General features: G+C 47.3%; 2 protein-coding genes across 3 annotated transcripts; one reads left to right on the forward strand and one right to left on the reverse strand.

The window, feature by feature from the left end:
* Positions 1–187: 187 nt before the first annotated feature.
* TAF13 (TATA-box binding protein associated factor 13) lies at positions 188–2,633 on the forward strand. Its single transcript, XM_069020091.1, has 4 exons — positions 188–239; positions 363–441; positions 888–985; positions 1,987–2,633. The coding sequence occupies exons 1-4, from the start codon at positions 213–215 to the stop codon at positions 2,155–2,157; spliced, it is 375 nt and encodes a 124-aa protein (XP_068876192.1). The 5' UTR covers positions 188–212; the 3' UTR covers positions 2,158–2,633.
* Positions 2,634–3,424: 791 nt separating this feature from the next.
* NEPRO (nucleolus and neural progenitor protein) lies at positions 3,425–9,185 on the reverse strand. 2 transcript variants are annotated; one of them, XM_069020077.1, is made up of 9 exons: positions 9,017–9,185; positions 8,702–8,856; positions 7,844–7,920; positions 7,605–7,736; positions 7,164–7,241; positions 5,930–6,291; positions 5,196–5,257; positions 4,492–4,742; positions 3,425–4,043 (listed from the first exon to the last, which is right to left on the reverse strand). In XM_069020077.1, the coding sequence occupies exons 1-9, from the start codon at positions 9,168–9,170 to the stop codon at positions 3,659–3,661; spliced, it is 1,656 nt and encodes a 551-aa protein (XP_068876178.1). In that variant the 5' UTR covers positions 9,171–9,185; the 3' UTR covers positions 3,425–3,658. The 2 variants fall into 2 exon arrangements, with proteins under 2 accessions (XP_068876178.1, XP_068876168.1); XM_069020067.1 differs by having other exon boundaries at positions 9,011–9,141.
* Positions 9,186–9,230: the final 45 nt, after the last annotated feature.

Consider the following 9,230-nt stretch of genomic DNA (forward strand, 5'->3'; position numbering starts at 1 on the left):
TTTCAAACCACGCTATCCTGATCTGACAATCCAATAATGCGTGTCATGTACAGATTTGGGGAGGGTCACCAGACCTATGCCCCAGCCATTCGGCGGTGCCCCCCGCACAGGCAGGCCCGGCAGCGCCGCCCGCCCCGCCCCGCCCGGCGCAGCGCGGCGGGGCCGCGGGGCGGGGCGGGGCCGCGGGAGCTGTTCCGGGCCGCCGGGCAGCCATGGCGGATGAGGAGGAGGACGTGCCGGTGAGTGGTGCCGGGGCTGCCGTTCCCGGGGATCCGCAGCCCAGCCGCGGGCGGGAGCGCGGCGGGAAGGGGCCGGCGCCAGCCGGGCGCTGACCGCGGCCTCTCCTCGCTGTGCCCGTGTAGTTCGAAGAGGACGCGGAGGACGCCGGCGGGGGCCTGGACGGCGGGCAGGGCAGGAGGAAGAGGCTGTTCTCCAAAGAGCGTGAGTCGGGCCAGAGAGCCCTGCCCAGCGCGGACGGGTCACTCAGCTGAAACTTCGAGCTCCCAGCTATGGGGGCCCAAAACTCACTGCTCCTTAGCAAAGCAGCGGCTTTCATTCTGTGCCTTGGCTGCAAGTGCAGAAAGCTGCCGTGTAGACCCCCCTCAAAAATACTACTAGTGCATCCTCTGAACTTAGCTGTGCCCGAAGTCAGCTGCGCTGTCAGTGTGCAGTGCTTTACAGCCTAAATGAATATTCAGAGAGCCTGTCCTCAGACATGATTTTCTGTATGTACAGCACCTGCCTTCTGTTGGCTTCTGCTTTTTTCCTGTATGTTTCCTCAAGAATTGTCCTGCCTGACAGACGAGAGTAGGCTGGTGAGCTCTAACTAGATGTGTGCAGCACTGAATGGATGAAAGACGCCTCATGCTGAGTGTTTCTTTGTGCAGTAAGGTGCATGATGTATGGATTCGGGGACGACCAGAACCCTTACACAGAATCCGTGGACATTCTTGAGGACCTGGTAATAGAGTTTATCACAGAAATGGTAAGTCAGCTCTAGACAGCACGGTCAAAACATCCTCACCAAAACTTTTAGCCTTCTGAAGGTTAATACCTCTGACTCAAATACTGCATTATTTCAGGCTCCAAACTCATGGCATTAGTAGGAGAAACATAAACTTGGATTTTGTTTTTCCAAGATCAAAGCAAAATTTATGCATCTTGCTCCATGTGGATTTGGAACACTGAAGTCTTTAAGTAGCAGTTAGGTTAGTATTGTAGGAGAGGAAATACCCATCTGACTTGGGGGTTCACTGTGGCGTCACTGTATGTGCAGCTGACAGAAGATAAAGCTCAGATTTGAAAGTCTGTCAACTTTCTATGTTTGCCCAGTGTCTGTACATGGATGGGAACTTAGCTCTGCCCTACAAAAGAAATGCATTCTTGGGCCTGAAGCCATTACTTTTCCAAATCTGGATACCGTTTCAAAGTATCCAAGCCAGGGCTTGCTTCCAGCAGCAGCTGCTTAGGGGTCCCTGTTGTGCTTAGTCTCACATGTCCTGTATCAACGTTGCAATGTTCTTCCTGACTCGGAGACCCATCCTGGTAAGCTGGGAGGATGAGGGATGAAATGTTCTCACAGACCCCTTTTTATTTTCAAAGGTTGGTCTTGCCTATCCTTATCAAAATGGATACACTGTCCCTACACTGTCCTCTGATACGGTTACCTCACATTGCTTCCAAGTTGTGCCTTATCTTCAGGCGTTCTGCAGGCTGGGTGTCCTACATGTGATCTGGCCTTAGTTCTGATTCCATTATGTAATGTATATATAGTGGTATGTTCGAGGTCTAAGTGACAGGCAGCTTGGGACAGCAGAGTAAGTCCATGGTCTACTGGCAAGTTCTCTTGTGACTAGGATGATGGTGCCCAGAACCCGCAATTGCTTGCTTTTTTGTTATAAAATGACAGGAAATAAAGCGGAATTGAGAGCTTAAAAAACCACCATGGCAAAGGAATGCTGCTATCTTTTTTTTCCCCTCTAACAGACACACAAGGCCATGTCCATCGGGCGGCAGGGTCGGGTGCAGGTTGAGGACATTGTCTTTCTAATACGCAAGGACCCCCGGAAGTTTGCCAGAGTGAAAGACCTCCTAACTATGAATGAAGAACTGAAACGAGCCAGAAAGGCCTTTGATGAAGCAAACTATGGGTCTTGATTTTGTGCACAAGCTGCACTGGAGCATTATTTGGGCACCTGCTGCTCAGTAAGAAGGAAGATCGTGTGTGTTGTTTGGAAGGGTTATTCGGGATGGAGGTCACTGCTGGGATGTCTACCCTCACTCCCAGCCTTTTCTGAGAAATATTCAAGCAGCTGAAATGTTACCTGATTGTATGTGGTATACTTAGGTATTTTTATACCATCTGATGAAATGAGAAGAAGAGCTGTAAAAATTCCTGCAATGGCAGGAGTCTGTTTGAAGTAGGCCTGTTTTCAGTCAGATGGCTCGAGGGCTGATGTTTCACGATTCTCTAAAATAATTTCAGTTGTCACTGGGTGTTCCTGTGACAGGAAACCCAGAAAATGGATCTTGGTTATCTGTATAAAGACCTTAAGCCCAAACTACTATCAAAGTTGTGCTCTTTGCTCTGTATATGCTTTTTGAATAAAACATGTTTGTGCTCCCGTTTCACAGCTAAATGTACATTGACCAGTTCACACAAGGTGGGTAATACAGGGGGTTTAGCACTTCATGGACTATGAAGGTTATTTTTGTTTGTCACAGTGGGCACAGCTCTTTTATTTTCTACCACTATTAAGCCTAAGAAATTGAACTTAGCCCACTCAGGATGTACTTGTACTACTTATTTGTAGCCCCCTCCATACTGCTGTTATGCAGCTGCTCTGTACTAAACCAGATTCCTATTCTTCACTTTGAATTTTTTTTTTTCCTTAATACTTCCTGGTGATCCTGATTGTGGGAATTAGTTACAAGCAAGAGCCTGGCAGACACCACTAAGGCCACTGCTTTATCTAACACTATGGGGTACCTGTGCCTTATATTGCCAACCAGGCAGAAACTGCACTTAGATTAAAAAGATTTTGGGGACAGTGAGAAACATGTTCATCAGGAATTTACTGTTGCAGGCCACAGCTGTGCTTTTCCCTCCTTCTGGAACAGCTCAGGGGAGCTAGGTTCATTTAATTCCTCATTTCAGAACAAGGATAAGAAATGCTGAAACAGCAATAATACTTCACATCAAGGCTGTCCTCTGTACAAGGAGCACGGAAGGAAAGGTGTAAGGCTTGGAAAGGTGTTGGCAAGTCTTTTGTCCAAAGCAGCAGTAAGTGATCAGCTGCAGCCTTCTCCCATGGATGGTAACTATTTGCACTGTGGATTTGACAGCAGCATTTAACATGTGGTCAAGCAGTAGAGAGGGAACTCTGAGTAAGGGTAACAAAGTCACTGTTCCTGGACAAGGGTATGTAAAAAGATAGATACTATCCAGGTATTTGGAACACCCCTAAAAATATAAAAAACAGACATTAAAAAAAAAAAAAACTGTTTTACAAAAACATAATAAAATGGTTGCTATTTTGTTAACAGAATTCAGAATCTGAGTTACTGACACACCATTAGGATTCAGAGGGGTTTACTTAATAAAAAAAACAACAAAAAACTAGAGTGACTTGACCCCTTTCCTCCTTCAAGTCCATAGTCAGACACCTATTGCTGCAAAAATAGCATCAATATCTGTGTGCTCAGCAGCTTCTTTCGACACAGGGCCAGGGCTTGCTTCCAGCAGCATCCGCTTAGGGGTCCCTGTTGTGCTTAGTCTCACATGTCCTGTATCAACGTTGCAATGTTCTTCCTGACTCAGAGACCCAGGGAGGATGAGGGATGAAATGTTCTCGCAGACCCCAAAAAGCTCAGGAGGCTTTTGCCCATCAGTCTGTAGAGCTGTGTTCAAGCACGCAGATGATGTGATCCTCCTTCGGCAGCACCGTGCCCCGAGGCGCTGCTTTGGCCAGCGTGTGCGCTGTGACCCGTACAGGAGGCATTTACAGACAGATGTTTTGACACAGCGCAGCTTTTTCTTCAAGCTTAAGGGGAGGAAAGTGCACAAAACAGAACTTTATCAGCTACTAAAATGTTACTTCATTTGGAGTTTGGAGAGATTTGGTTATTAGCCCTCTCTATCATTTTCCTGATCATACAGAACAGCACCTTGTACAATAGTAGGCAGGGCAGTCTGAATAAAGACAGCCCTTGCCTCCTATGGTTGTTACCATTAAACATGAAATAATTTAAGTTGCATTTTCATCCTCCCTCTTAAGTACTGTACATTTGTTAGCCTTTTAAATCCTTTCACAAGTGACTGAAGCTAAACAGAATGCTCATGGTTAGAGTGCCCAGTAACCTGAACTAGTGATCCTGTTTGAATTTTAAAAGAATGGCTTAGACCATTGTGTTTCACTATATAAGAGCAAAATACTTAATATTAAAATGTAAAGTGTTAGACTCAGAAATCCCACACCCATGCAAAACTACCTGCATCCTTGAGCCTCCACATGGTGCAGCCGGTTGCTTTTCAACAACTTGTTACGCAGAAAATAGGCTTCTGATTTGAATTTGTTGGTTTTGCACCACAGAATAGCTTTTCTGAGTGCCTCTGACAGCTCCCCAAATGATGCAGCTGTTTGGACCATCTGTACAAAAGATCCAGTATGCTGTGATTTTGCTATCCGAGAGGAAGGTGGTGCCAACTTTGCTTTAAAAGGTGTTGATGCAATGCTTAGACCCTGAAACAAACAGTAACAGAAATAATGTTGTAAAAAGATGATGTGTCTGATCCTTTCTGCTGGAAGGGAACAGAACACAGGGGTTTTTGTGAGAACATTCCTTATTTTCTAAGGATAAAAGGGAAGACCGATCTTGTTTTGTGGAATACAGAAAGAAGAGGCAGATAATTAGAATTTGTATTCCTGTCTACTACTGACTTGCTCTCTGGTCATTTCATGTGACAAACCAACAAATGCCCAAAGTCCTAAGCAGAAGTAGTGATTTCCTGTGCAAAGCTTCCACACTAACTTGGGTTGTTAGACAGGCAAAAATAAGGCAGGAAAAGGGGACATTTTTAATCAGGGATATCGTGTTTCAAGTGTTAAGAGTCTTTAAAACAAAAAAAAAAACCCTATTACATAAAAAAACCCCTGAAACCACCAACCTAATATGTAAAACAATACCATACAAACCTCTTGTGCTGGATGTCTGGATGGCCTAAGCAAACTCTTCACATCAAACCCTGGGTGCTTCCCTACAGAGAGAGAGGAGAATTCCCATTACAACACCAAGACAGTTTTATTTCTTTGCATGGAGATGCCACAGAGCTCTCGGCAGGCTCCCACCTGTACTCAACATTTCCAGGCAGACTCAAGGGAACTGCACTCATTGTGCATTGCAGCTGGCAAGGCATGAAGAGCATGCAGAAGTTTACAGATGGCTGCAAAGGAGAACTTAATGGGTAAAAGCTTCACACAAACACTTGGATGGCTGCACTCACTGGCCATAGCCGTGACTGCAGAGGAAGACCTGGGCATAGTCCAGAACAGCAAGTGCAGGATACTTGTATCCTGTACCTACAGCCTCACCTACTCTTGTAGGGATTGCAGACAGTGCCCTTAGCTTATTATCTACACAAAATCAGGAAAGCACAAGTAACTATTTTCAGGACTTATATACTGCATTCATTACCTGCTTCTCTCCAGGCTGTATCCTGTTTAAAAGAACCCCCCCAAAAAATCATGATACTGACATTATCCACAGCTTTATAAAGGCAAGGGTACATGCAGCATTCTCTTCTCCCAAGGACAGGGAGTTTGTACCAGAACCACACTGTGGGCAGTAGAAGTGCTTGGCCCTGTTGGACAGAAGTTGCAGTCAGTCTCTGAGGTGTCAGAAACCATTACACTGTGGCACAAGGCTTTACCTCTCCTGGCTCTGGGCACCACAACTGTCTCTCCAATGTCCACGGGGCATGGGATGCTGTGGCTTTTCATGGCACTTGTACAGGCCTCAGATTTTCTCTTTTTCCCAACCTTTGATACTGCCTCTGGCATTGCTGGGAAGAGCTTCTTCATCCAGCTGGTAGACTTTTTGGTTGTAAGCATTTTAGCCTTTTGCTTCTTCGCCTCAGAGGATACATTAACTCCAAGGAAGTCGCTGATATCAGAAGGGAAGGTAAACCCCTTGATATAGGGTGTCTGTTGGGTCTCAGATACCAGATGAAGCATTGTCCACAACGCACCATACAAGGATGTGAGGGTCTGCAATACACACCTGTACTGAATCCTGAAGACAGAGGACAAAAAAGTGTGGAGTCTCCTCTAGCAAAACATTATGCACACTGAACAACTACCTTCAGCTCAGGTAAGAGGTTCCAAGGTGCCCTTTCCCTATTTCCCCTCAGTACAAACATACTTTTTTATACTCCATCACCCTGCTTTCCTTAAGTCTGAGCTTTAAGGAACTGTGCCAGATCAGAATGTAGAAGTGACTTAACTAGTAATTCCTGATCAGGAGCCCCTCTGCTTCTGCAGAGTTTTGCTGAGTGCCACACTTGGAACCCATCAGGTTCTTGGGTCACATCCAAATCAGTTGCCATGAAGTCTTCCCACAAAAGCACTCTGTACCACCTTAAGCCTGATGCCACAGAATTGCCTGCTCTATGTTTCCTGGAGATACAAGATTTCTTGTGCCAAAGAAAGTTCTTCTAACAATGCTGTTACTCCTTCAGCTACAGACAGCAGTTATTCTCGTAGACTGAGAGAGATCAGAACACCAATTTCCCTGGAAAACTCAGCAGTATAGTAGAACATGTTTATCCCAGCCTTTCCATTTCAGCATGAGGCAGGACTTACTGCTTGCTGCACAGAGCACCAGGTGTTTGTGGCAGGCTGACACTAACACTGATTTCATTAGAGCTACATACAGTTTGCTAAGATCCAAGAACAAAGCCTTTCATAAGTGCATTTAAGAAGTCTCTCCCCACTTGCACAACTCTGCAGGTGCTAGAATCAAGTTCAAAAGCATCGAGGTACCTTCCCTTCTCCTCCTCCCAACTGAATAAAGCTCCCCTTAGCAGCAAGGCCTAATTACAAGCCCTTCTCCCTGACAGGCACATCAAACAGACACAAACAAGACAGACTTTTGAACACACAAACCAGAGCCGGCTCAGGAGCCCTGAAGCCACAGTGTTCAGGAGTATGAATTCCTTCGAGCAGAGGTGTTTAATGGACAAGCTGAAGATTACAGCAGTTAAGGTTAAAAAAAAAATAAACAGAGTGTAATGAGATTTGCTGAACACACCAACTAGAGGCAATTCGCAAGGCGATATCCTGGAATAATGTGGGAGATGAGTAGCCAAATTTTGGATTGCTCAAGGCCAGAACAGCTGCCAGCCAACAGCCTGAGCTTCCTACATAATGACTTGAACATAAGGTGAATAAGATGTATGGCTATCAAAGAAACGTCAAGTTGCACAAATGAATTGCACAGTTGAGTCCATCAGCAGTACAGGGAAGGGCCTAGAGCAGACACAGTTTTGGTCTCATGAGGTGCTACTGGTGAACTCTAAGAAAGTTTCTATGGTGAAAAAAGGATACAGAAAAGCTTTACAGCAACAATCCAGTAGACGTAGTATGAGCTTGCAGGCTCCCAATACCTTCAAAGCCACTGTTTCCAGCATAGGCTGGCTGGGAACCAAGCACTCTGCATGGGCTTCGGATGCATTTTTCCTGTGTTGATACAGGGATGAGGGGTTGGTTATGAACTAGCATCCTCTTCCTTTAGCTCTGCAGATGGAGTTAATGGATAGTACAAGATATAGGACCATGACACTTACTTGGGAATCAGTTCTACCAGAGTTTCCAGGCTGCCCACCAGATTCATTTTCCACAGGCGCTTCAAACATTGTTCTACCTAGAAAAAAAGAAAATCCTTTTGACTGGTATTTTGAGAGACTGAGTGCCCTGGCCAAAGAACTGTCACTATATTAAATGACACCTTCTCCTCATCAGTTTAACAGCCCAAACTGCAGGTTTGTGTCATGGGATGTTCTGGGATGTTTCTGCATCTGCACTGTGATGAAAAACACCCCTTCATCACTCTACTGAAAATAAGGAATTATGTGAAGGACTGGAGTAGGCCGTGTTTAATTGGTGCTGCATGATTTCCCCTGCTGTATACAATGGCCTTTAGTACTGGCTGTCAAAAGGAAAATACATAAACAAATCAAGAAGGTAAGCACCATTCCTGCTCTATTTCGAAACAGTTATTAATGAAGATGATGACACCCCCTTTCCTGGAAAATTGGCAAGGTGTTCACTTTTCATCTTAAACCAGAAAGTATCTAATAAAGTAAGCTAGGATTATTATTCCATCCTCCCATTATTACAATTAGTTGAGAATGATGTCCCTGTATTACTTATGTATTCAAAGGTATGGAATTGTACCTACTTCAGGTCTCAGTGTGAGTATTGGAGACCAGGGCTGGAAAATGGAAACTGCACTCGCTGTACAGAGCCAAGAAACCCACTGCGCTCAACTGTGAGGGGACAAAAATGCACCTGCTCCCAAACATTTTTTTGCACGATGCTCCGGGCGCCAAGTGCTACTCCAAAGGCTTTTCAGGGAGTGGTGACTGGGAGCCGGGAGTACCCAGCTGCCGGGTCCCTGCCGCCCAGGCGGGGTTGGTGCTCACCTGCTGCAGGGCCAGGTAAGGCCGGTGCCGGAGCAGCCTGCTGTGGTACCCGTAGAGCACGGCACGCAGCACGCCTCCCTCGGCCGCCAGGCCCGGCCCCGTCAGCCGCTTCCCGGCGATGTCGCACCGCCGCCGTAGCACCGACAGCAATCTCACTGTGGACGAGACCCGGGCACCGCCTCAGCGCCGGGCACCAGCACCGGGCACCACCTCAGCGCCGGCCGCGCCTCCGGCTCCCACCCATCGACCACCCACCGCAAACGCCCGGGAGCGGCTTCAAACACCCCCCATCCCCCCTCGGCACCGCACCGGGACCTGCGGGGTGTTGGGCCGCCAGCGGCACCGTGGCGCTGCTCGCGGGCCAGGGCACGTCCAGCCGATTCCAGGGCGCATCCCGCCCGTCCCACGGCGCCCTGGGCGCCGCCATCTTCCCGCTGCGCGCCGCGAGCCCCAGCGTGGGCGGGACCATCCGGGCGAGCCGGCGGGGAGAGTCGCGGGCCGGACCAAGTCACCTCGCGGGGGTGCGTCG

The sequence above is a fragment of the Aphelocoma coerulescens genome, chromosome 1 (assembly GCF_041296385.1).
Source record: "Aphelocoma coerulescens isolate FSJ_1873_10779 chromosome 1, UR_Acoe_1.0, whole genome shotgun sequence".
In the NCBI taxonomy this organism is placed as follows: domain Eukaryota; kingdom Metazoa; phylum Chordata; class Aves; order Passeriformes; family Corvidae; genus Aphelocoma; species Aphelocoma coerulescens.

Bases quoted from the DNA above. Each gene is read 5' to 3' on its own strand.
- TAF13 (XM_069020091.1), top strand. From the start codon at position 213: ATGGCGGATGAGGAGGAGGACGTGCCG. The intron at 240-362 runs GTGAGTGGTGCC...GTGCCCGTGTAG, and splicing joins ATGAGGAGGAGGACGTGCCG to TTCGAAGAGGACGCGGAGGA. The intron at 986-1,986 runs GTAAGTCAGCTC...CCCCTCTAACAG, and splicing joins TAGAGTTTATCACAGAAATG to ACACACAAGGCCATGTCCAT.
- NEPRO (XM_069020077.1), bottom strand. From the start codon at position 9,170: ATGGTCCCGCCCACGCTGGGGCTCGCGGCGCGCAGCGGGAAGATGGCG. The intron at 7,921-8,701 runs GTGAGCACCAAC...CTTTTTTTCTAG, and splicing joins CTTACCTGGCCCTGCAGCAG to GTAGAACAATGTTTGAAGCG. The intron at 6,292-7,163 runs GTTTGTGTGTTC...CTCTGTCTTCAG, and splicing joins GGGCTCCTGAGCCGGCTCTG to GATTCAGTACAGGTGTGTAT.